The sequence below is a fragment of the Asparagus officinalis genome, chromosome 1, assembly GCF_001876935.1.
Source record: "Asparagus officinalis chromosome 1, Aspof.V1, whole genome shotgun sequence".
In the NCBI taxonomy this organism is placed as follows: domain Eukaryota; kingdom Viridiplantae; phylum Streptophyta; class Magnoliopsida; order Asparagales; family Asparagaceae; genus Asparagus; species Asparagus officinalis.
The window spans coordinates 114,455,788-114,483,287 of record NC_033794.1 but is presented as its reverse complement, the minus strand read 5'-3'; the positions used below and the strand labels follow the sequence as shown (position 1 = coordinate 114,483,287).

Here is a 27,500-nt window from a genome sequence, read left to right as displayed (position 1 = left end):
GTATTGTATAAGTATGTATTCATTTGATTAAATGTATGCATATCTTCAAGGAGGATCCATGAAGTGTTGGGTATGCGTACGGGTACAGGACGTGTAGGGTATGGGTACCACTTCATGGTAGAAGAAGCCATGCAGCATAGCACATATGCAAACAACCAAGTTCAGCATTTCAAAACTTCAGTTACATTACAGACCAAAACTAAAATTTATAGTAGCAAGCTAGTTAAAATATTGTTAAAACTGATCCCCCCTAATGGTAAAAAATCGACACTTCAGAAAGGGAAGCAAAAATTCCAAGCTAAATCTGAGTGATAGATAGTGGTATATAATACTCATTGTTTATCATCATGAGGAGCATTATGCAAACTGGTTGCTTTAAACAACGTTGAAAATGGAACTCAAATTCAAATTAACTTACAGGAATGTGTATCATAGGTGCCCCGTGAAAGTAGGAGGAAAAAAGCTCAGCATTGAGAGTTGCACTCATCAAAACCAACCTCAATTCAGGACGACGAGGAAGAAGCTCCTTGAGGACAATAAGAAGAAAGTCTGGCAACAAAAAGCTTCATAAATTCCATAATCCATATATAACAAGGAAAATTTATTCAATTGAGCTTCTACCTTCATTCATGCCACGTTCATGAATCTCATCTACAATAACATGTGTTACACCTTTCAAGTTTCTATCAATCAGCAGTCTCCTCAATAAAATTCCTGTGGTGCAGAAAAGTAGGCGAGTATCCCTCCCTTTAATACCCTCCAGACGAACTTTATACCCAACCTTTAGCAATAAGCAAACAAGATGATAAAAAAAGTTTTAAATCATAATTTTGCTTGGATAATAAGGAATACAGGCATTCAATGAACTAACAGTGAAAAAGAAAGCTTACAGATTCACCCAATTTCTCCCCTCGCTCAGCTGCTACTCTTTCAGAGACGGCCATCGCAGATATTCTTCTAGGCTGAGTACAGATGATACTGCAAGTTGCTCCACGAGCAGCATCTATCTCAGATTCTAAAATGTACTGAGGAAGTTGGGTTGTCTTCCCGCAACCAGTTTCTCCTGAAACGACAACTACCTGAGAAATAATCAAAGATCAATCCAGAACAGCGGAAACATTAGGATAGAAAAAGATCAACTGAAGTCATAGATCACAACTCAATAAGTTTCTTTCACAAACTACTGCATAATGAGTTGATTCAAAACAGATTATATGGAAACTGTAACAAGCAAACCATATAGTAGTAGGTCAAATTAGGGAGCCAATATTAAAATACACTGAACATGAATCAGCTTTCCTATAATTAGGTAGTACGGATAATCGTCATGTTTTTCAAACAAAAGTAGCAACAATAACTGCCTTCAGGAAATCAACAAACAACGTTTAACATCAAAATGAATGAATTATTTTTAAAATTTCCAAACCTGATTCCGGGATATGGCTTCTAATAGTGCTTGTTTCTCCTTGTAAGCAGGAAGACTTCTGCGAAATTCTAGCATTCTTTGACCCTCAGGTGATTCCTACAAAAGATGACATTTTGATGTTTGATATAGAAGTTCTGAGAATAAATGCATGAATAGCATCAACATGTCATGAAACAGATTTAGCTTCAGGAAAGAAAATAGTTCGGCAAAATTTACCACTGCATTTCTTGTATTTGTGTGCTACTAGAATACATAATATAGACAAGAGTACTGGAAGAACGAACATAATTATCATCTGCAAATAATAATTAAGAAATTAAATGTTTTTAGATTTATCATACAGGTGATCTATTTGGCTTTGAACCATTTTCAGAGCTTTAAAATTTTTTGGAGCTATTAGAATGCCTAATATACACAGGAGTGTTGGAAAAATTAACATAGTGACATTAGATCTCCAAAGTTATTCATGAATCCACGCCAAAACCACACTTACCCAGTTGGTGCTATCAACAGACTTGCCACAATGTAGTGCAACCCTTTGCGACCTTAATTGGTCAGCATCAAGAATTCCTACCTCTCATAGATTTCCCCACTTTAATGCAAGAGAAAACATCAGAAGACCTAAACTTTATTCATGATTAAATAGCCATGCTGAAACAATCTTGAGTGTTCAAAGTATTAATAGTATGCTGAAAATTGCAATTACACTAACGTTTAGGAACTATGCTTCATCAAATATCCTTCGACGATGTAGTCCGGGAGGTGAATCTGTATGTACGAGGGGTTAGCTGATTTTCTTGACCCTGATTGTGACCTTTTGAAAAGATAACATCATCCTATTCACAAAAATCATGAAAAAGAATCATTGGTCATTATATCTCTAATTTCAACCTTTACATTCAATCTGCTGCATAAGTATCTAATTGTCCTCCTAGTGTCCCATATCCTCTCCACTTGACCTTTTCCCTTTCACTTCTTTTCCTTTACCTTCCTGCATATAACTCTATTATTTCCTTCTCTTTGTCCACTTTCCCCTGTACATATAAGTTGTTCACTTATTCCTACACTTTCTTTCAGCTTTCTTTTCTATTGTTTTCTCTTCAAATTTCCCAAGTACCTTATAGCTTTTTTCCCTTTTCTTCATCCCCTCATTTAAAGCTCCTTAACCATTTCTCCACGGACATTTTCACATAACAGTATGCAAGCAAACTGGAACAAGTACAGCGGTGCCAGAATCTGACTAATTTTCTTTTTTCAAAGTCTACTCTACTTCAATAATTAACCTTACTATCCTTCTTTTTTTTCCCTGTGTTCAATCACCTTTTATTTTTAATCCACTTTCTGATGCATCATAAATTATAGCACAAAAAACAGCAGTTCACATATAATTTGCAGCTAAGCAGTTTAAAACCTCTAGCAAGAAATAACAACATGAATGGTAGCTGACAGCAGACCACAGGAAAAGAATCATTACTGCAATGATTGTTTGGACCATTTCACACACAAAAAGGAAGAAAATAAACAGTTAACATGATCTCTGCTTAGCTGCTGTTAACTACAATGTAATGGAAATTACTAGCAAGTCATTCATTAGTAGCAAAGCAACCTGCATTGTTTGCACCATGCAACACTGATACATAGACAAAACATGTCGGCCTGATACTGCATAGAAGAATAAAACATTCGGAGACAAATATGCTGATGTTTGAGATGCTATTTAGATTTTATTAACATATGCTACCTCCCAGGCTTGTTGCTGATTGCGCAGTTGTAAACTTCTTCGCTTTAAGATTTTCTCCATAACAGTACTAGTAGGAGTCTGTGGGTCCTGCTGCTCAAAGAGTCCCTCATCGTTGGCAAAGCTATCAGTGCTACTTGACCTCGAAAAGGGAAGATGTGGAAAGCTTTCTCTGTTTGTCTGCTTTCGAGCAAGATAATCCCCAAGTAAAGCACCCACTTCCCTTTGCAATCCAGTAGGAATGGAAACCTACAAGTAGTACCATCTAGGTGAATCAGTAAAGGGGGCAGTTAGCTAATGGAGCACCTCACTCTCACTTTATGCAATCTGACAAGCAAAACCTTAGTGTACAATAATAAACTATCACATGCCTAAACAAAAATAGGATATACATATCAAGAACATATAATTAAACTGAAAGCTATCTTTTGAAAATAGAGAACAGAAATACAAGTAATTAGAAAATACCTCCCTCTGAGGTCTTTTATCATCAAGATCTGATCTATAGTTTGGCAGTGGCACCTTACTAAAAACAATGACTTTTGCATATTGGCGACTGCCAGAGAAGGTAATCATGAGTCACTAGCAATGCTCAAATGAATACAAAAATTAGCCAAAAGGAAAGGGAAATAAGAGGACTACCTGTACAATCCCATTCTCTCAGCTACTGCAGCAATTTGCTCGTAGTCACGCCTGTCCTTTCTTTCCCTGGATACTACCTCTTGCTCACGTTCATTACGAAGAAGCATACTTAATTTCCACTTCCACTCATCAACATTATCAAGTGTGGAGGCACCCTGAAAATTTTCCCATGCGAAAATAAGAGAACAATTCAGATTAACATGCTTTCCAGTAAAGAAATGTATCACACCAAACTCATAGGAGACAACTCACAAATAAGCAACCATCATACCAACCCGCCACAAGTAAGTACATTGTCTTCCTCCCAAAAGAACAACGCAATCAGAAAAAGAAAGGAATTGCAAGGAATAAGAAGTATAGAACTGCACATGACCAATATGCAATTTATGCCTATTTCTGGCATGGTTGAAAGATGGTCACATAACCCAAATGTAATCCCTTCAACAAGTTATGCCTACTTTTGGCAAAGCCAAAAGATAGTGCAAGTATTAATATTATAATGTTATGGTTTCCAATAACCTGATGATCTCAGGGGTCGATTTCTAAATATGCTATTGTGGAAGTATTTTTTTAAAATATGAAAATTTTGAGGCATATATGTCTTTTGTGAATGTGATTTGACTGTGCCAAAAGTATTATCAAACTCAGAAAGTGTATTGGTTTGATCGTGCCAAAAGTATTATCAAAACTCTGAAAGTATATTGATTTGTCATCTGAATGTGATTTGACCCAATACATATTTTAAGTCAATATGCAGGCCAGGAGCAGCTTCAGGTAAGCCACAGAATAAACCCAATGGACCTCTTTAGGATGAGGTCAGGTTAGAAACCCATTCAAAGCCGGCCACAACCTGTGTTCTAACTTTAAATATGAGTTTGTTCATTTGTTGTGGACATGCATAGATGGGCTACTGTGGAAATCCCACCTAAAAGAGGACTCCTATGCAAAAGACAAGAACAGCTGCATGTTGCAACGAGCAGCCTTGAGTTATGTTTTCCCACCTCCTTTGACGAATAGATGGCAACCGCTAAACCGTGGACATGTGACCATTAGGAATGCAAGTAAATATGGTTTATCTGACTGTATTCATTTGGGTTTGAATTTCCCAAATACAATACGGAATTCATTATTAAAATTCATACCTGAGTCCCCTCAAATTTTCAATAGATCCAAAGATTAATGTGAAACTAACTAAAATCCAATTATCCAATGTGTTCGTAGTTCTTACATTGGTAATTGTAAACAATTATCGAATCCATTGAATAAAGAGTTGACCTTAATGTATAACATAATGGTCCTGAAGCATTTTACAAACAGTTAACATGGAAATTAAACTAAATGCATTGGGTTCATATTTTGAAATTCATCAAATTTTTAGTAACCATATTTTATTGCTCATAAATAATTATATTTATGGAATTATCCTTTTTGAATTCAAATTTCTATTTGTTTCCTATATATTTGTATATTATATGTTACCCTCATTGATGAATATGATAACGTTTTTCATGATTGCCACCAGAACTCATTTTTAAGTCAGAAAAACAAAATACAGATATAAAAACACCAATATCCACTTCTTATCAGCTTTATCCGCACCCTTCGTGGCTATTTCTCGTGATGTACATGTTTCTTATCATATCTTTAGAATATTACCACTTAATAGTCTCAACATTCTCGTTTAGGATGCTTAACTTTGAACAAGTTGCCCAACATACTGATCAAAAGTACAATAGCTGTACACTCTAACAGGTCCTTTAAGACTCAGGGATCAGGTTATTCTATGGTAATAATATACTAAAAGCATTTGCACAATGCGGAAAAGGGCACAAAAGAGAGATGATTCAATAAAAATTTTAGGGGAAAAGAACCTTAACATGCATTACAAGGCAACCCATACCATGAGTCATGCACTTCAGCATAAAGGCAAATGAAATATATGTTATAGGCGCATTTTGCACCTTCACATGAGGAAGTGCTTCATAGCTATGTGTTTTAAGCTACTATGGAACATACTATTGGATAAAGACTTAATTGTTAGTAGCAAGCCATAAAATATCTCAAATCCTAACTAGAGTAATGTTGGTTGTAATTGCCATATTTGTCATACCTTATTTTATATTTTATAATACTACAAAGTATAAGATAATTTTCAAAGGACGCACCTAATTTGAATCTTTGATTCCAAGAAGATCTGCCTCAATCTAACCACAATAATAAACAATAGGTTCTAAGTAACAATGATGATAATTCCTAGGTGTTTTTAACTATTTATATGTGCTAAACTCTCTTATTCCTACATTTTTTGTTAACCTTTAATGTGCATCCACCGTAAATTTTGCTTTCATCCAACTAATTTTAAATCTTTTGCCCTGATGCTTTTTTCTTCTCTTAGGAAAGTGTCCTTTCTCACTCATTAATTATCTCAAGATTGTTTGCAAAACATGCACCTTGGACCTCATGCTAATGAGGCCCAGTACCTTCATTTATAGCTAAGCTAAATAGATGAGGATGTTATGTCAACCTTACTCAGTTCCCGATTATGATAATACAAAATGTTCTGGATCTTGACAAATTGTCATCAATATAATTTTTCGCTGGAGGGAGAAGAATTCAGGGCTGCATCAAAAAAACTTTTTTCTCTGACAATTTTCACAGTGCTCATAAGTTGCTCCTACCAAAATCAATGAAAACCACGTGTCGATGATTTTTATCTATACACCTCTTAAGCATATGGTTCATATTTGCAATTACGCATGCATGGAGCAAAAATAAAGGGCAGATAGGTCAGTATTTACTAGTTCAGTACATAGATACCATTCATCTCTGTCCTTTATCTTTTGTTCTTACTAAGTTACCCATGCCCACAACAAGACTTCAACTTTACCACAGAGCATCACAAACTGACAAAATTACCCTATATCTGATACCCAACCATGAACAAAACATACCAAACAACCCAAAACAACTTCAAATTCAATGAAACTTCCATCAGTAGACCTCACCTTATTCGAAGCCACAGACGAAGACTCGACATCTCGATCCGAATCATCCTCGGAGTAATCATCGTAAGCGTACCTCCCATAGCTCGCACTCTGCTGCCGCTTGACGTACGACGACAAACCCTCGTCCCTCCAGTCGTAATCCACCGACCTCGCAGTATGAATCGTGCCGTTGGCGCTGGCTATCACCGACCTCAGCCTCGGGATCGGCGGCACGTATATCCCGCTCTTCATCATCTTGTTTCTAGGGTTCCTAGGGTTTCGAGAAGAGAAATGGAGAGGTCGAAGGGAGGTAAGGGACATGGTCAGGCGAGCGCGGGAGCGGAGCGAGACCCGCAGGAGAGCGGAGGAGGGCATGGCAGCGTCTCACATTTCATGGAATTGTTAGGGTTTTGAGGGAGTTCTGCGTAAAATTGTAGACAGACAGAGAGAGAGAGAGAGAGAGAGTGGAGGCAGTTGTGGTCGAGGGCTGCTTCTCGCTCTAGAGAGTGGAGACGACAGAGGGGAGGGAGTGGTCTAGGGCTTCGCGTGGTGGCTGGGAACGAATGGTTTAGTGGGCGATTAGCGGGTCGGGTTTTGATTGGGTTTGGATCCGGTTGGGGTTTGGGGATTAGGGAATGGACGGTCGGTGTTGGTTGGGTACGAGAATCTGGCAGCGGGAGCACCACCGCCTTCTTTACGTGGAGGAGGAAAAGTTTGTCTTACTCTCCGGCGCGCGTAATGGTTTTTTTTTTTCGGTTATTTGCAATTTGGTGTCCTCAAATTTACATCTCTTCTAACTTTGAGCCCAAAGTTTTGAGTTGACACTTTGATCCGCTGGTGTTTTTAGTTGACGTTTGATACCCTAATGCAGCGTTTGGTTCACTACGGAACTGGGACTATGACTTAGATTAGGATCGGGATTAGATGGGATTAGGATTAAAAGTCCTAGTCCCTTGTTTGGTTACACGTTCAAAATCCTTGGGATTTTGATGCCCAAAATCTCAATCCCACGTTTGGTTCCTACAATTGTGATTATAAATTCTATCCTCGATTAGTTTCGCACCTTACAACCTTATTTCTTAATTTAGAGAATACATTTTTTATACAACCCAATTATAAATAAGAAAACAATCAACCAAATTAATTATGCTGAAAATAAAACAAGAGGACTTAGCTAAATGCATCTAATTATAATATTAAGGATGATTATAGAGTAACTATCAGAGAGTAATTAGGGCTGGGCATATTCGGTTCGGTTCGGTTTTATGCCCAATCCGCATCCAATCCGAATTTTTCGGATGCTCAAAACTCTCATCCAGATCCAGATTTTTTCCCCTTCATCCGAATATTCGGCCCAACCGAAATTCGGTTCGGTTCGGTTCGGTTTCGGTTTTGAATTTGCAAAGAGTTCTATCCAAATACTTCTGTTGTGAATTTGCAAGCTGGGCATTGTCCTCATGATGAGGTTCCTGAGCTCGCCAACAAAGCTTTATTAGAATGGTTATCATCTTTAGAATAAAGTTTTGAGTTGATATAATTACGTAGAGAACTGATGTTTTAAAGATGTTGTTCATATAATACAGCATGCTTATCTCTTGTAAGTATCATGTACTTAACACATTTTGTGATTGATTTGAATCGTATGTAATTCTCAAGATCTTTTCTGCGAAATTTTTTAACTAAAGTTTAAGTTTATTTAATTACACAGGGGAGTGATGTTTTGTATGATATTGTTCATATATAAAGTTTAAGTTTATTTAATTACACAGGGGAGTGATGTTTTGTATGATATTGTTCATATAATGTAGCATATGCATCTTTTGTAAGTGCATCATGTGCATAACAAATTTTCTGGATTGATTTGAATCTTTACTTAGTTCTCAATGATATTTTTCTGTGATATTGATGTACTCATTGCTTGAAACTGCTCCTTGCGCCGTTTGAATCTATTGGATGATAACAAGAAAAGTTTTGAGGTATAAGTTTAGTCTCTAAACCGCCCAACAAAATTCGGATCGATTTTTTTTGGGCGGTTCAGGGGTTCAAACCGGATCCAAACCGATTTAATTCGGTTCGAGCGGTTTAGAGACTTCTTCCCATCCATTTAATTCGGTTCGAATAACCGGTCCGTTTTTTCGGGTGGTTTTTTCGGTTGAACCGGTTTTTTTGGGTTTTTGTCCACCCCCGCCTATCTATTTTTCAATGAACAAAAATAGAACCCAAAAAATATTACATTACTATAACCAAATATTTCTCAGATGCAATATCACCAAATATTTAACAACGCTCCTTCAATTATTTACATAACAAAACTAGAAGAAAATATTTTACATGCTTCATATCCTAATTCAAATAGCCCAACATTCACAAAGATGGTGTGCACAAATACATCATTTACGCCATGACGAGCACAACGAGACAATATTCAATGTCGTTATCGCTGCTTCTCTTCTTCGCATCAAGGGTTGCAGTCTTCTTCTTGGGTTGATGGCGATCCCTCCGTTGATCGGGTCGAGAACCGATGCCAAATAGCAATGGGGGTTAAACTTTAACAATGTAGGTGTTATCCTGAAAAAATTATCAGGAGAAACTCCATATTTATTTCTATGTTTGATATGACCTATTAAAATGGATAATGTTTAACCCGTTAACGCTAACCTTGTTTGATAGGAGTACTAACATCTCTTTTTGTTATTCCATTTTAGGTTTGTGTTTTCTTTGTTGGAATGGTGGATTGCATCTATCACGAAAGAATTTAAGGGGCTGTTTGGTTCGCTATTATAAGGGGTGGAAAACTCAGAAAACCTCTCAACGTCAGATTTTTAACCCTCCACGTCAGTTTTTTTTGTTTCCGTTCATTTCTTTGTGCCGCTTTGGTTCGCTCGAATGGAAGAGGAAAAACTCTGCTGAAATCGCCACCAACTAAGATTTTTTTTCCCTCTCCGATTTTCTTCCCCAACCAAGTGAAATTGATGAAAACTCTGCCACGTCAGATTTTTTTCCTTCTCTGCTTTGTTTACAAAAGTTTTCCTTTTTTTTTCTATGCGAACCAAACACAAGGAAAATAAATACATTTGTTTCCCACCATTTTTATGTGCGAACCAAAGCAAAACAATCTATTTCTTGGAAAAGTTTGGAAAACTCAAAACTTGTGTTTCTTTACATGGAATTGTATTTCTCTATATCAAGGAAACGAACCAAACAGCCCCTAAGTGGAAACAATCGAACATGCTGACTATATTTTGCTAATTTCCAAATGGACAAATTTTGAAAAACGACTCTTTTTCAAATTTATTAGGCAAAACCGACCATCTGTGAAATTAATGGGCAAAACCGACCCTTTTCTTAAGAAAAGGGTTGGTTTTGCAACTTGGTAATATTGTGAACTGCACGGGACTGGTAGTCCCGTGCAGTCTAATTAATTTCTCACGCTCGCGATCCATCCCCAAATCAGTCTCCTCTTCAACAAAAAAAACCCAAATCCCAAGCCCCCTCCTCCATCGCCGCTCCTCCGACGATCGCCCAAGCACCCTCCTCCATCGCCGCCCTGTCCTTCGCTCTCCCTGATCGCCCAAGCCCGAACCCTTGTCGCCCAGCTCCGTCGAGCTCCTCTTCACCTGCAGGCCATCACAGCCCCCCCGAGCTCCACCTCTGCTCGACTGCCGTCCCGAGCACCTCAGCCCAGCCAAGCCTTGCCACCGCCCTTCCGAACTCCGAGCTCCTCCTCCCTGAGCTCCCTTTGTCGCTGTCCTCCGACCCGACGCGCCGCCGCCTTCTCCCCAACTCCACCACCCCATCACCCGCTCGAGCCACCGCTTAGCCAGAGCTTCTCCTCCACCCGCACCACGATCTGACAACCTCCGACCAGCCGCGCTCCCCTCCAGCTCCGCCGTCAGCCTCCTTCGGCCTCCTCTGCAGCCCAAACTCCGATCATCACGTTAGATCCGCCCTCTCCTCCTGTCACCGCGCCCCAGCTCGACGCCTCAGCCTCGTCACTGCCCTTCTCTCCATCTCCTCTGTTGTAGCGCCTTGGGGATTTGGTTTTTTTTTTTGTTAAAGAGGAAAGCTATTTGGGGATGGGTGGCGAAGAAATTAAATAGACTGCACGGGACTACTAGTCCCGTGCAGTTCACAAATTAGCCAAAATGCAAAACCGACCATTTTCTTAAGAAAATGGTCGGTTTTGCCTATTAATTTCGCAGAGGGTCGGTTTTACTCAATAAATTTGAAAAATGGTCGTTTTTCAAAATTTGTCCATTCCAAATTTGACGACTTTTTTTCCCTTTCCTTCTTTTGTTTCCGAATAGAATACCATATTTAAAAAGAGGATGACAGTTTTTTCAATCAGATCTGCAAAATTAAAATCCAACCTAGCTAATGGAGCTATCGAAAGGATAAGCTGATATTTGACAGGATATTATTATACACACAACATAATAACTCCTAAACAAAAGATATTAAGCTTCTTGGTAGTCGACTTCTTCCACGTAACACAACAAACCTAATAGTATTTATTAAGCACAGTAATCGATATGAGAACAAGTTTAAATTAGGAAAGGCACTCTTCACTCTGTTTTTTCCTTATTCTGGAGTTTGCCTTCAAAACAAATAGTTACAAATTCACTGCAAAGTACCATTAGTATGGTTTTGTGTTTGGACTAACAAACCCCAATCAAGTACCTAAAAAATCAAGCAAGAGGATGAATGGACAAAAGAAAAGGGTTCATTTACAGATTTCAAATCCAATCTAGCTAAGTGAGCTGTTGACAATAAAATCTGATATTTGATAGGATATCATGCACACAACACAATGACTCGTAAACAAAGCATATTGAGCTTCTTGGTAGTCGACTTCTTCCACATACTCATACTCGACCTCTTCGTAAACATGAAACGCTACTTAATAATCATATTTACACCTTTTTGGACTTCGATAAATTTGGGTACTTCAATATCCCAACATTACATGTGTTTTAACTTTGATTCTCCAAAATTTACAAACTTCAAGATATCAAATTGTCAAAAATAAAACATGGGGATATGTCAAAGTTAAAAATTAATAATGGCATAAACTTCTAGGTATCAAAGTGAATAAAGATGTAAAGTTTGAAATATCAAAGTGTCTGGAAAATAACTTCGGAGTATCAAAGTACAAACAACTCATTATTTTTTGTTGTGACGTATTTATTGTTTGACTTTGATATTTCCATCACTTTTTCCACGTGGGCGTGAACTATGTGAGCACGCAATGTAAATTGTGGAGCGACCTAAACTATTTTCATTAGCTTTTTGGTACTGGCCCATGTAAAATGACAGGAGGAAGACAATATAGAGGAGATATAGTTTTCATTGTGAGGGTGTTATTAATCTCGACGAATCACATGTTAAACATGTCATATATGTTGGATTAAATCTATTTATGAACATATATGTTATATTAGTGTATAATGCTATCTGTAAGTTGACCCGCTTAAAGTGATCAATTAAGTTAATTTGGGTCAATGGATATTTAATTAAATCATGGGCTAATTGTGCAGATATCAGGTTGTAATTATAATTGATGAAGGGCCAAATTATAAAAGTACAACATCTATAAATAAGGGGTTATGGTCCCTAATCTAGAGTTAACGTTCTCATTCTCTTCAACCCTATCTAGAGAGAAACTCAAGAAAGAGACCCTCTAGATTAGAAGATCAAACAACCTTAATTCAGATTATCATGGATTCAGGTATTGCTTCCACTCTTATTCTCGTTAATCTATTTGAATTAATTATGGTTAAAAGTTCAACAAATGGTATCAGAGCCACCGTGATTAATTCTTAGGGATTTAAGATTAAAATTAGGATTTTTTTATTTTAATCTGTGATTTTGAGAACTGTTGCACGCATGAACAATAACGAACTTGGATTCAGAACTGATGCTGCATTGTAGCATGCATGTTCTTTGTTTTATCTCTGTCGTTTGTTGATCTTGATCAAATTCTTAATCTAGACTTTGTTCAAATTATTGTTTTGTTGATCTAGATCAAATCATTGATCAAGATCGTGTTCAATTAAGTTCAAATCGACAACAAAGAACCTTTTGGTATGTCGTCGGTCGCTTAACTCCTCACCAGCGATGTTCTCTGGCAGATAACTCCTCACCAGCGATGTTCGCTGGCAGACCCGCTGACAAATGAAGATAGTGGCGGTGGCAATCAGGAACCCTAAGGGGTTGTTTGGTTGTTGTTGGTAAAGTTTTGTATTTATGACACAACTAGTAAAGTTGTTGTCCACCTCATCAATTTCACTTTTATACTTTTCTTTGTTTGTTTTTTATTCCATTGGAATCATAAATTGCTTGTTTGGTTTGCAAATGTAACTTTAATTGTTTGTTTGGAAAGTGTAAAAAGTGGTCCCTACTCAAATGATTATATTGGTTGGAATTATTTTTTATTATTTTTTCCTGACTTCAATGTCAGCTTTCTCCTAAAATCATGTCTTTTTTTTATGAAATCACTTTACAAGCCACATCAGCATATGGAATCACTTTACACTATTTTTACAACTACAAACAAACAATTGAAAGTGATGAAAGCTGACATTGGGACCCACTTTTTTACATTTTCCATCCTTTTACATGGTAAAAACATACAACCAAACAGCCCCTAAGGTTTTCGAAACCCTAGGGTGCGGGAGCCTAAGCGACTACGGGCAGTTAAGAGCGAAACCCTAAGGGGTGTTTGTGCAGGAGCCCAAGCGGCGGCGTTTCATTTTTCGAAACCCTAACGGGTGAAAAGATCGTGCGGAATTAGGGCTGAGGATCTTACCTAATTTCAGGCGAGATTCGATCTGTTGCAAGCAAGCTTCGTCAGCTACGTTAGCATGCGAGCTTGTCAGCAACACCTTCAGGCGAGCTCGAGCCTATTCAGGCAAGCGCAAAGCCCTAAATCAGGGGAGCTCGAGCCTAAATCAGGTGAGCTCGTGCCTCAGGCAAGCTCGAGCCCCAATTAGAGGCGAGCTCACATGCTCGATTTCAGGCGAGCTCACATGCTCGATTTCAGGCAAGCTCGATTAAGGTTGCAGGCGAGCTCGAATTAGGAACAGCAGGCGAGCTTTTGAACCCTCGATTTAGGCGAGCTTCTTCGGCTCGGTTCAGGCGAGGTTGAACTTGATTTAGGCGAGCTCGAATTCAGATCTTCAGGCGAGCTTCGATTTAGCCCGATTACAGGCGATCTTTTGACTTGCATTTGGGAATTTTGCCATTTTCGTCGGCACATTTGGGATTAAGTGCTGGCGATCCCCTTTGAGAAATTACAGGCTGAAGCTTTTCTTAAGCTATTAGGTCATGAGCCTGTAAAATCTATTTAATTCAGGCCAAAGCCCATTTAAACTATTAATGATTTGGGCCTGTGATAAAATTAAGGGTTATTTGAATTTCTCAAATAATATTTAACTTATGGGTTTTATTAAGTTTTAGGCCTGTAATTAAAAAAAATGTAGATTATTGGAATTGTTCAAATAATTTTATATTTCAGGCCTCTATATGCTTAATTTAATTAATTAAACTATTGTGCTATATTTAAGCTGCAGAAATTTATTTAATTTGAATTAAATTGTTTGATTTGAATTAAATTTGTAGTTAATCAATTATTTTAATTCAAATAATATAATACTAAGGTATTAATTTTGTCTTTCATTCTAAATAATTAATTGAAACAAGATGTTGCTAAAGTAACCTCTTTTGTGTTGATTGTTCATAAGGAATGTTAGATGTTTGTGTGTATGTTTTCGTGTAAATATTTAATTGGCCCAAATGAAGGTTAATATTTATTTAGACTGCTTACACATTTGCGATGATAAATATGTGATAATTATAAAATTTACATGTGAATAATGAATCAATCCAAAGATGGTTTTATTGTTTGACATGAGTTATTATCAGTGTTTGGTCATTACAACAAGATATCACTTGCAATTAATATTATTGTCCAAATACTTGATATTAATATTGTGTCAGATATCTTGATATGGGATTTGTCATTATTTGGATTTTATTGATTACTAATTATGGTTAATAATGAAAAAAAACTTTTGTTTATTTCAACTAATGTATCTGCTGTAATAATTTCTGCTAACATCAATTCAATTCCCATGCTTAATGGGACAAGTTTCAATATTTGGAAAGAGAACATTCTAATTATTCTTGACTGCATGGATCTAGACCTTGCATTAAGGATTGAACAACCCCAACCTCTCAATGCGAATAGCACTCCTGATGCAAAGAAGGAGTATGAGAAGTGAGATTGTTCAAATTGCATGAGTCTAATGATCATTAAGCGTGACGTTCCGGAAGCCTTCAGGGGCATAGAATCCGAAAGGATTACTAAAGCTAAATATTTCCTTACTGAAATTAAGAAGCGTTTTGCGAAAAATAATAAGGTAGAAACAAGCACGCTTTTAGCTCACTTGACTTCAATGAAGTATAAGGGCAAAAGAAATATCAGGAAGTATATTATGAAAATGTCTCATATTGCTTCAAAAATTAATGCACTTAAACTCGACCTTTGTGATGGGTTATTGGTGCATCTGATTATGTTGTCTCTTCTTGCATAGTTTAATCAGTTCAACGTCAGCTATAACTACCAAAAAGAAAAATAAACTCTAAATGAACTCATTTCATACTGTGTGCAAGAAGAAGACAGGTTGAAGCAAGATAAGACTGAAAGTGCTTATTTGGCTTATGCCTCTAAAGATAAGGTCAAGAAAAGAAAGAATGATAATAAAACTGTAAATGGGATAAGGGCAAGAAAAGAAAGAATGATAATGAAGCTGTAAATAGTCCAATTCGGAAAAAACAATATAAAAATGATCAAGGTTGTTTCTTCTGCAATAAGGTTGGTCATGTAAAGAAGGATTGTACCAAGTATCACATCTGGCGTGCTAAAAATGATATACTCCTTACTTTGGTCTATTCTGAGGTTAATTTAGCTTCAGTACCTAGAAACAATTAGTGGTTAGACTCTGATGCTACTACTCATATAAGTACTTCTATATAGGGCTGCCTAAGCTACCGAAAACCAAGTGATATTGAAAGACACATCTTTGTGGGCGATGAACAATCGATAGATGTGAAAGTAATTGGGCACTTTAGGTTGCTATTAGGAACTGGTTCATATTTATATTTAAATGATACTTTTATCCTACCGTTTTTATATGGAATTTGGTCTCTGTTTCTGTACTAGACAAATCAGGTTATCATTATTCATATGGAAACAATCAATTCAGTTTATCTTTTAATTCAAATATTATGGGAACTGGTTACTTGAGTACTTATGATAACCTATTTTTACTTGATACAATTGCTTCTTATAATAAAACCTTGCATGTAGAATCACGTGGTACTAAGCGTAAATTAAATAATAAAAATTTAGCAACATTATGGCATAAGCGCTTGGGTCATATCTTAAAAGACAGAGTTGAGCGACTTGTGTCTGATGGCATTTTAGATTCTCTTGATTTTTGAGATTTTGACGTGTGTGTTGAATGTATCAAGGAAAAACAGACCAACGTTAAGAGATTAGGTGGCAATAGATCTTCAGAAGTATTAGAATTGATACATACAGATATTTGTAGGTCATTCCCTACAGCATCTTGGAAATGGTCAATAATATTTTATATCATTCATAGACAATTGCTCACGTTATAGGTACCTATATCTCATTCATGAAAAATCTGAGTCACTGGACGTGTTCAAAGATTTTAAAGCTGAAGATGAGAAGTATGATTAAAATCGTTAGATCTGATCGTGATGGTGAGTACTACGGTAGATATGATGGTTCAGGTGAATAATGTTCAAAATCATTTGCTAAATACCTAAAGAAATACGGTATCGTCCCACGGTACACCATGTCAGGGTCACTCAGCATGAATGGTGTAGCTGAAAGATGAAACAAGACTCTTAAGGATATGGTAAAAAATATGATTGTTCATTCTTCTTTACCAGAGTCACTCTAAGGAGAAGCATTAAAGTCAACAACTTACATTCTGAACAGAGTACCAAGTAAAACAGTTGCTAAGACAACTTATGAGCGTTGGACTGGTCGAAGACCCAGTTTAAAACATTTACATATTTGAGGATGTCCAGCTGAGGCAAGGCCTTATAGGTCAAATGAAAAGAAATTGGACTCCAAAATAATTAGCAGCTACTTTATTGGGTATTCTGAACGATTTAGGGGCTATAAGTTTTATGATCCCACACTCAGGACTATTTTTGAGACGGGAACAATAATATTTTTTGAGGATGTTGAGTTTGGGGGGAGAAATAAGATTAGAAACATTGCTTTTGAGGAGGAATTTGTTTCATATCCAATCTATACTGTTACTTTTGACAATATTCAGGTTCATATACTTGTTATTGATCAAGAAGTAAATTCGAAACCTGAAGAAGATAATGTTGAACAACTCCATGTTCCAGAAGAACAAACTCAACAACCTCAAGAACCAATAACATTAAAGAGATCCACGAGAAAGGAGAAATGATATTCCGGATAATTATATTGTATTTCTCCAAGAAAGTGAGGAAAATAATGGAATGTTAGAAGATGATCCAATCAGCTTCCTTCAGGCCATGAAAAGTTCTAACTCTCAAAAGTGGATCGATGCCATGAATGAAGAGTATAAGTCTATGCAAGACAATAAAGTTTGGGAACTTGTCTCATTGTCAAAAGGTGCAAAATCAATTGGTTGTAAATGGATATTTAAAACCAAGCGGGATGCAAATGGTAATGTGGAGAGGTATAAGACACGTCTTATAGCTAAAGGCTATACTCAAAAGGAATGCATTGATTATATAAAGACTTTCTCTTCGGTTTTGTCGAAAGACTCTTTCAGAACAATAATGGCACTTATTACTCATTTTGATCTTGAGTTATATCAGATGGAGGTTAATACTGTGTTTCTCAATGGAGACATTGATAAAATGATCTATATGGTACAACCAGAAAATATTGTGTCAGGAGACCCGAAGAATATGGTTTGCAAATTAAAAAAAATCCATCTATGGACTCAAACAAGCTCCTCATCAATGATATCATAAGTTTTAACAAATAACTATCTCGTTTGGTTTTGAGATGAATATTATTGATGACTGTGTATATCACAAGTTTAGTGAGAGTAAGTATATTTTCCTGGTTCTGTATGTTAATGATATATTACTTGCCACTAATGATATATGCATGTTGTACAAAACCAAGAGATTTCTTTGAAAGAATTTTGAGATGAAAAATCTTGGGGACGCCTCTTTTATATTAGGAATTCAAATACATCGAGAGCGTTCTCAAGGTATACTTGGATTATCACAAAAAAACTATATCGATAAAATACTCAAAATGTTTGGCATGCAAGACTACAGATCAGGTGACACCCCTATTGCTAAAGGAGACAAATTTAGTCTCAATCAATGCCCTAAAGGTAACCTTAAATTTTAAGAAATACAGAAGATTTCTTATGCTTCGGATGTAGGAAGTCTAATGTATGCTCAGGTGTGTACGTATCTGGATATTGCATACATTGTTAGTATGTTAGGCAGATACTTAAGCAATCCTGGTATGGATCATTGGATAGTAGTCAAAAGGGTTATGATGTATCTTCAGAAAATAAAAAATTATATGCTCACATACAGAAAATTAGAACAGTTGGAGGTCATTGGGTACTCTGATTCTGATTTTACTGGATGTCAAGATAGCAGAAAGTCTATATCAGGCTATATTTATATGTTAGCATGATGAGCTATATCATGAAAAAGTATCAAATAAACACTCGTAGCTTCCTCCACTATGGCAACAGAGTTTGTAACTTGCTATGAGGCATATAATCAGGGAATATGGCTGCAAAATTTTGTCACTAGACCGCGCTTCTGGAAAATATTGAAAGACCACTTAACTTATTTTGTGATAATAAATCAGCAGTTATGTATTCTAATAATAATAGGAGCTCAACTAAATCAAAACACATTGACATTAAGTTCCTAGTTGTGAAAAAAATGGTGTAGAGTGGACAGATATCCATAGAACACATTGGGAAAAACTACATGATAGCTGATCCTCTTACTAAATGATTTGCCACCCAAGGTCTTTCATGAGCACACTGCTCATATGTGTGTGCTATTAGTTGAGGATATCATGATTTAGTAGGAGTGTGTAATTTGTGGTGCTTTATGTTTAGTTGTATTGTTTGATCAGAATAAAGTATTCAGTTCATACACTCTGTTATATTATGTTTTGGTATTGACCTCACTAAAGTTTAAAGTAGGACCGGTTGAAAATAGACATGTACAGATCACATTGCATGTAATTTTCATGTTATACATTCATGATTGATCTATGTCATTTGATTGTATTGGTATATGTGACCATTGATGTGTTTAGTCATGATAAATATGACGAAGACCGCTTTGATCCTATATAGATACAATCAATGGACGAGATTGTTTGGAGATACCTTTATTTGTGATAGCAATTTTGAGCTCATAAGGTTATACACATTTTAGTGAAACATATAGTGCCTAAGTGGGAGATTGTTGGATTAAATCTATTTGTGGGCATATATGTTATATTAGTGTATAATGCTATCTGTAAAGTTGACCGCCTTAAAGTGATCAGTTAAGTTAATTTGGGTTAATGAGTATTTAATTAAATCATGAGCTAATTGTGCAGATACCATGTTATAATTATAATTTGATTATGAGCCAAATTATAAAAGTACAACATCTATAAATAAGGGATTATGGTCCCTAATCTATGGTTAATGTTCTCATTCTCTTCAACCTCATCTAGAGAGAAACTCAAGAGAGAGACCCTCTAGATTAGAAGATCAAACAACCCTAATTCAAATTCTCATGGATTCAGGTATTGCTTCCGCTCTTGTTCTTGTTAATCTCTATGAATTAATCATGGTGAAAAGTTCAAAAATATATTTTAAATAGAAAAAATAAATAACAAGACCGCAAAAAGTTAAATGATAGTGAATTTTTAAAGCATCAAAATGTAAATAAAAATTTTCGTAAATTTTTAGGATGCATAGTGCAAATAACTCATTACTTCGAGATTTCTGCATACACTACATTCTCGTTCTTTGATTGCAGCCATATCAATTATACTTATATAAGTCTCTCATAAAACAAAAGATGTTTCTATGAGAACGAATTTAAAACCTGTGCACCCAGATAGAAATATAACTAGGCGTCCCGTGTCGTCTTAAAACCTTCTTAGAGTCATTATAACCATGTTATTAAAAAGTTTATCATCAATATTGAGGACACATGCATAACATGTTGCACTCACCTCCATTAAAAGTGCAAAATAAGTTTTTCACAAATGAGCTCCAAAAAAAATTACTATTGAATCCTTCTGTCATATATAACATGTTGCACTCACCTCCATTAAAAGTGCAAAATAAGTTTTTCACAAATGAGCTCCAAAAAAATTACTATTGAATCCTTCTGTCATATTATGTGCAGTATCATGTATTTTGAGTTTCTAATATTTTCTTTATTCTATAATTATATCCACATATTCATCGAATTTAAGAAAATGACATGCTTCTACCATTCTATATATGTCACACTCCACGCTCCATTGTTTTACTTTACCTAATGAACTATAGGATTGACAACAACCGCATGAGAGCAATCATACTGCAAAGACAAAAAGCTCCAACTTATTCACCTCGCTCTTATGCTTAAACACGGATATGAGGAAGTAGGAAATGTGATGCATTTTTAAAAATGCATTTTTTCTTTCTTTTACATTAATTTACATATGCATTCCGTTCATCTAAGTAAGGTGTTCTTCTCGCCTAATGCTAATGGGGATGGCCAACATGATATCAGCATAAGATCAGACTAACAATGGATTTTAGGGAAGTATTTGTGGGTTCCAACTCTACACAAGAGAGTCGGAGGAAAATTTTACAGTGAACTGGTGGGAAAAAAATTCAAAGGCAAATTTCTAATTAGAAGGATAAGCAACTTTCACTTGCGGGGAGAACAACGTTAGTCCAATCAGTTACTTCCTTCATTCTGGTATACTCACACCTTGTTTGGTATATGGGAATGAGAAAGAACGGAATACAATTCCAAATTCTCATTCATGCTTACCAAACATAATGCATTTTTGGATGCTAGAAATGTCATTCTCATTTCTCATTAATTTTCGCTGAATGTGGAATTGCTATTTCCAATGAGTTATGAAGGAATTGATATTTCCATTTAAATAAGAATAAAAATAATAAAATAAATTTCGGATGTACCCTTCTTAAAACAATCCCACTTATTTTCTGAATGCACCCAAACATGAGAATGAGAATAAGTATTCCATTCCCATCAAATCCATCACATTCCGACCTTCATTCCATTCTCACTTGATTCTATTCCCGCATACCAACGAGGCGTCAATGCATACTGTTAAACTTTCAACCTCAATTTACAATGAGATTGATAAATTAAATAAGAATTTCCTTTGGAGAGATTCTATGGAGAAAATGTGAATTCACAATATAAAGTGGATCGAAGTGTGCAAACTAAAAATCTTTGGGGGTTGGGTATTAAACAATTAGTACGTTCAATGTCGCAATGTTTGCAAAGATTTGTTAGAGGATTTTTACAAGAGTCGAATAACTTGTAGGTAAAGATATTGTAAGACAAATATTTCCATCATTGTACTTTGCTGACTTGTAGTGCGAAAGCAAGGATTTCATACTGTTAATGTAGTGTTTATAGTTCCTTACAAATATCCAAACAAGAATTCGTGTGGAGAATATATGATGGAAAGCAAGTGACATTTTGGCTAGACACTTGGGGTTTTGGCTAGACACTTGCGCTAGGTCAAAGGCATTGATTTAAGAAGTAGACGAATAGTTTCTAGCACCGAATGTTGACTTGAAAGTCACTGGTTTTATGATGCCTTTAGGAGATTGGAATAGAGTAACAATTTTACATCAATTGCTGAAAATGTTTGCTGAAAAAAGTTTGCTGAAAAAAGTTTGATATCCTTGCTGAAGCATTTATACCAAAGGGATAAACTCATTTGGAAAGCTTCTCTTAATCGTAAGTTTAGCAGAAAATATTGCTATCAACACCAAATTTGCAAGGATGCTATTCAATGTGATTATTCCTTCATTTAGAAGTTGAAATGCCCAGCTAAGTGGCAAACTTTTATGTGGTTGTTGATATGGAATGAGTTGATGACTAATGACAATGGAGTTAAATAACGCCTGTCATTGATTGCTTCTTTGGATTTTACAAATTTTGCTAAAAGTGTTTCACTGCCCCCCCCCCCCCCCCGCCTTCTTAGACTTGGAAGGTGATAGAAAGTGAATGGAAAGTGTAGGGGTACCACGTTAGCTTTTTTACATATTTCACTTTGTCAAAAGAAGCTAGAAAGTGGATAGAAAAGGAGAGAGAAAATAATAATTTATTATTTTTACACCTTTTTCAATTTCTTTTGTTGCTTTTATTTTTATATTTTGATCTCCCTAGTCATACCTTTTGTCATTAATTTAGAATCTTTGTCCATCCCAATAATTCTTTCAAATGTTTCTCATGCGGATCAAATTTTTGCAATGAAAGCCAGTTCTTTAGTGGATATTATATCATCTCATTTTCATATAAAATTACAAACTAAAGCTTATAAGTTATAGTTAAATTTAATTGTAATGCTTGAATTTAATAACAAAACTTTCACATTTGAGATTTAATAATTGTTTTCACAACATGACACCAAACATATACTAAAGTAATACAATGTATAAAACACATTTATAAAAGTACAGGTTGTCATTTATAAAACTAAAATTAATTAACAAATTAACAAATAAAACTAAAATTAATTCAATGTAAAAACACAAAATTATAACTTAAGTACTACAGGTTGGCATAACTAAAGTTTCGCATTAAATACAGGTAGACATTTGTATTCTATCATTTAATTGCCAGGTTGTCATTTAGGGGCTGTTTGGTTCGCTATTATAAGGGGTGGAAAGCTCAGAAAACCCCTCCACGTCAGATTTTTAGCCCTCCACGTTAGCTTTTTTGTTTCCGTCCATTTCTTTGTGTCGCTTTGGTTCGCTCGAATGTAAGAGGGAAAACTCTGCTGAAATCGCCGCCAACTAAGATTTTTTCCCCTCTCCGATTTCCTTCCGCAACCAAGTAAAATTGATAAAAACTCTGCCTTTTCCTTCTCTGCTTTGTTTACAAAAGTTTTCCTTTTTTCTATGCAAACCAAACACAAGAAAAATAAATACATTGGTTTCCCACCATTTTTTATGTGTGAACCAAAGCAAAACAATCTATTTCTTGGAAAAGTTTGGAAAACTCAAAACTTGTGTTTCTTTACATGGAATTGCATTTCTCTATATCAAGGAAACGAACCAAACAGCCCCTTATAAGAAAGTTTCGCATTTATAAAAAATTTGGTAATAATGGGGAACAACAAATTTGCCAGGTTGGCATCACTAAAGTTTCGCATTAAATACAGGTTGAAATTTATATTATGCCATTTAACTGCCAGGTTGTCATTTATAAAAAAGTTTCACATTTATAAAAAACCGAGTAATAAAGGGGGAACAACGAATTTGTCAGGTTGACATCACTAACGTTTCACATTAAATACAGGTTGAAATTTGTATTTTGTCATTTAATTGCCATGTTGTCATTTATAATAAAGTTTCGTATTTATAAAAAGAAAAATTCTTTAAGGACCCAAAATATGGGACCAATAAAGGGGACAAGTGAGGTGTCCTCCTCTTATTGGATAATGAGTTGGTCATCATTAATGATGGCCAACTCATTATCCAATAGGAGGGGGACACCTCACTTGTCCTCTTTATTGGTCCCATATTTTGGGTCCCTGTAGCAAAGCTCTTATAAAAAATCGGGTAATAAAGGGGTAATTACTGTTGAGATAAGTTACAGTTGCTGACATTTTTTTTTAAGAAATTAAATTTTGGTCAGATGTAAGAGGGATCATTCACATATAAAACTTGTGAATGGCTACAGAGACAATTTACATTAAAATGCCAAAGAATAAAAAATATTTGCATATAAAACACTGAAATTAAAGCCAAAGCTACGAGACATGTTTTTTCCTTTAACATGCATGATGCATCCGACATCCATTCATAAGCAAGTAAGGTAGCTTGTAGCTTGTATTTTTTCCTTTAACATGCATGATGCATCCGACATCCATTCATAAGCAAGTAAGGTAGCTTGTAGCTTGTACAGATAATCCTCAACTTTCTAAGTTATGCGACATCCATTCATAAGCAAGTAAGGTAGCTTGTAGCTTGTACAGATAATCCTCAACTTTCTAAGTTATGCAGCTATGCATATATTCTGCTTATCCAATGTTTACGCTTTTTGATGCCCAATTCTAAAGCTAAACATGGCTAGAAAGTGCCCAATACTTACTAATATATTAAACTGCTAATGTATAGAACTAATGCCACTCATTGACAAGTTAATGGTTCCATGACCCTCCATAGACCATGTAGACATTTGACTTTTACCATGATTGGAAAAATCATGCAACCAGGTGGCGATGTTGGATATGAGCATTAAGGGTAGAAAAATGTTACGAATGAAACTGAAGCAGGACATAGAGAAGAAAATTGGGTATGGAGCCCTAACAAAAACCGAAATTTAGAAAATGTATTACTTCTATCAATGTATTTTAGTTAGATTGTAATAAAGAAAGTAGTATACAGTATAAAGTTGTGAGGCGACATTCTGACATCCTCACTATCTATCTGGTACCAGTTCAAAAGATAAATCTACTTTTGTATTTACATAACACATACCATTAGGTTGTTATGAATCAAGCAATTATTTTAATATTTGCAAAACCAAAACAAAACATAATTTATAACAAATTTAAATAAAACGGAATTGACATAAAAACTTACCAGAGAGCTGATCTCCTGCCCCCTAAATAAAGAGGAAATTTGATTTCAGAAATTAGTCTATAATGTTTAACTTGAACAATATTTAAAACAAACATGATATATAGTATTACCTCAAAATATATTTTTCTGGCTCCTTCCAATTGTGATATCTCTGCATCAAATGTATTGACCAACGCCAACACCTCAGGAGTGCTGACAAAACGAACAAACCTACAAGTATAGTTTTTAGAAACACTTTTCAGGGAGTTTCTTAACTATAGAAAAGGAAAATTGCTTGGTGTATAAGGCTCCATTGAAGGATGGCCACAATCTGTATGAATAGTTGTCGCTGAGGAGACCACAAGGAAAAAAATAATGAAAAACAGGCTGCCAAGTTCAGTTCTCCTATAGAAAGAAGTGCATTCTTGATCATGGTATCCAGTTTCTTTCAACTAAGGAGCAAAGCTCCAAAACATACCTACACTAACTAAGGTGGTTGCTATAGGGATTACACATTGTTGAACATAATATGATCCACTAACCAATTGAAATCAGATTACATGATTAAGAAGAATTGAGATTATTGTAATATATGGTATTAACCTAACCATAACCAGGGGTCAAATATATCAAACCTTTCAAGGGTTCCCTTATTGAACCAAGTCCCAGCATTCTTCCGCTTCTCTGCTTCGAGCTTTATTGACTGAACTGCTTGATTCGCCTGCTCTTCAGCAACCTTCAAATGAGTCACGAAGGGCTTCAATAATGCAGAAGCAAGCTTCTCGGTCTTCCCGCCTCCCGAATAAGGGGTTGTTTGGTTAATGTATTTGGCATTGGGGGTTGGGCAGAAAACCTGCCAAAAGAGCACTTTTGGCAGGCTTTTCTGTCCAAAACACCTCTAAAAAGAGGCGTTTTGGACAGAAAACCTGTCAAAAGTGCTCTTTTGGCTGGCTTTCTGCCCAACCCCCAATGCCAAATACATCAACCAAACAGCCCCTAATAATGAGCGACGCTTAGATTCTCAAGAATAATACTGAGGGCAGAAAATGTTTTCGAAGAAGGAGAACAGAACAGTGTGGGAAATCGAATAGCGTTTTCTGAGATGAATGGGAAATTGAAGTTGGCGTTTTCAAGGGGTAATTAATCTTATCATAAGTTGCAGTTGTCATTAAATTTCTAAGTGGAAAAGATTATTTCTTGAACGAAGAGATTATTTCTTGTGAAGGTATCATCATTATTAGTTAGATAGTAATAGATTAAATAATAGGCATTAAATTCCAAGTGGCGGTTTCAATGAACGTATCATCATTATTAGATAGTAATAGATTAAATAATGGAAAATAGCAAGTGGCGGTTTTAATGGTAAGATAGCACCTGCCTTCATTCAATTGTGATTTGAATTTATCTATCAATTTGTTCTTGATTATTGCTTGAATTTTTGCTCCCTTTCATTAAAAAGGAGAATATCATTAAAACATGAATCAGTTAGCAACACCCATTGCATCATATGTTTGATAGGTAAAATACAATTTCACTAAATAAACATGAAAATGCATTGCAAAAATGCAAGAGGGCGGAAAAATTTCTCTGTTGCAATTAATGCCCTGTTTGGATGGAGGGTAGAGAGGGGGAGGGGAAGAGAAATGAGGCTTTCACCTTGTTTGGGAGTTTTTTTAAGGAGGGTAGAGAGGAGGAATGAAGGGGAAAGGAGGATAAAATTGTTTGGTTTTCTTTCCCCCTCGATTTGGGCGGTAGAGGAGGGTAAAGGAGGGTAAAGGGGTGTAATGACATTCTTACCCCCATCAAAACAAATAAAAGGCCTGAAGTGTTATTAGTATAAAGTCATTTATGTAAATTTACATATATTTACTTCCTTTCACCTTCATTCACCTTACTCAACTCCCAAACAACATATTACAATTCTCTTCCCTTCCCTTCTCTTCCCTTCCCTTCCCATTGTTTACCTTTCCTTCCCTTCCCTTAGTAAACTCCCAAACACACCATAAGAGAGCGCAAACTGTGGAAAAATATACGATTTACAATAACGTAAATAAAGTCAAATACAATTTCAAAGAGTAAAACCAAGCAGATCTCCTATCTATACTTAAGAGATCAGTGGACTTACTGTCTTTACCCAAATTGAGCTCCTGTAAAACAAAAGAAACAAAAATATCAGAAATAGAAATAAAAATATTTTTTTGATGAATTTAAAGGATAGAGAGACAACATACTACTAAAATGTGAGAATTAGCCTGCGCAAGCTGCCAGTTCTGCTGATTGGCCTTCTGTAAAGTTTATCTTAAGTTTTGCAACTCCGTCCCAGTTCTGCTGATCGACCTTAATCTCCGCGTTCTTCGTCGGATTCGAGCTCTTCATCTTGATCCACTGCTCCCAGAGGCGGTCATTGATGGAGAAAGACCTGAAATAAGGAGAGGTCTTTTAAAGAGGAGAAGAGAGGGTTAGGGTTTTGTCAAGATCGGAGGAAATTAGGGTTAGGGTTTAGGATTACCCGGAGAGGGGGTTGGTAGTAGGAGAGATAGGCGAGCTTGTTCGATGGTTGAAGGTTGAGAGAGAGAGAATTGACGGAGCATGAAGAGAGAGAGGAGGAAGAAGAAGACTCCATCACGACATGGTTAATTTGACGGAGACGAAGAGGCGGAGGGTTTTTCTCTAGGGGGGTGTTTGCTTTGTTTGTTTTTTTTGGATATAGGGTGGATTTCAAATTTTGGGATGTAAAAAGTGCTCTTTTTGAGTTTTGGGATTCCATAAACTTTGTTTGTTTCAAAATTAAT

The 27,500-nt window shown here is 36.0% G+C and overlaps 1 protein-coding gene and 1 long non-coding RNA gene across 11 annotated transcripts in view; both read right to left on the bottom strand.

Annotated features, from left to right (window-relative positions):
* The window catches only part of LOC109829078 (DExH-box ATP-dependent RNA helicase DExH3-like), a 22,420-nt gene extending 14,937 nt beyond the window's left edge, over positions 1 to 7,483 (bottom strand). For all 6 annotated transcript variants that reach the window (XR_002243957.1, XR_002243960.1, XR_002243959.1 and 3 more), the window contains exons 1-8: positions 6,812 to 7,483; positions 3,807 to 3,961; positions 3,633 to 3,720; positions 3,168 to 3,413; positions 1,427 to 1,522; positions 891 to 1,079; positions 622 to 781; positions 419 to 549 (exon numbers count right to left, since the gene is read on the bottom strand). Coding sequence is in view for 1 of the 6 variants with exons in the window: in XM_020396153.1 (XP_020251742.1) it covers positions 419 to 549; positions 622 to 781; positions 891 to 1,079; positions 1,427 to 1,522; positions 3,168 to 3,413; positions 3,633 to 3,720; positions 3,807 to 3,961; positions 6,812 to 7,165 (1,419 nt within the window). In the remaining 5 variants the exon portion in view is untranslated. The remainder of the gene's footprint in view (positions 1 to 418; positions 550 to 621; positions 782 to 890; positions 1,080 to 1,426; positions 1,523 to 3,167; positions 3,414 to 3,632; positions 3,721 to 3,806; positions 3,962 to 6,811) is intronic.
* Positions 9,006 to 27,398, bottom strand: LOC109829076. 5 transcript variants are annotated; one of them, XR_002243954.1, is made up of 6 exons: positions 26,940 to 27,398; positions 26,834 to 26,855; positions 26,673 to 26,725; positions 24,840 to 25,444; positions 24,730 to 24,751; positions 9,006 to 9,358 (listed from the first exon to the last, which is right to left on the bottom strand). It is a non-coding gene; the product is annotated as an uncharacterized LOC109829076 (long non-coding RNA). The 5 variants fall into 5 exon arrangements; XR_002243953.1 differs by lacking the exon at positions 26,673 to 26,725 and having other exon boundaries at positions 24,840 to 24,939; positions 25,344 to 25,444; XR_002243955.1 differs by lacking the exon at positions 26,673 to 26,725 and having other exon boundaries at positions 26,940 to 27,144; positions 27,218 to 27,398.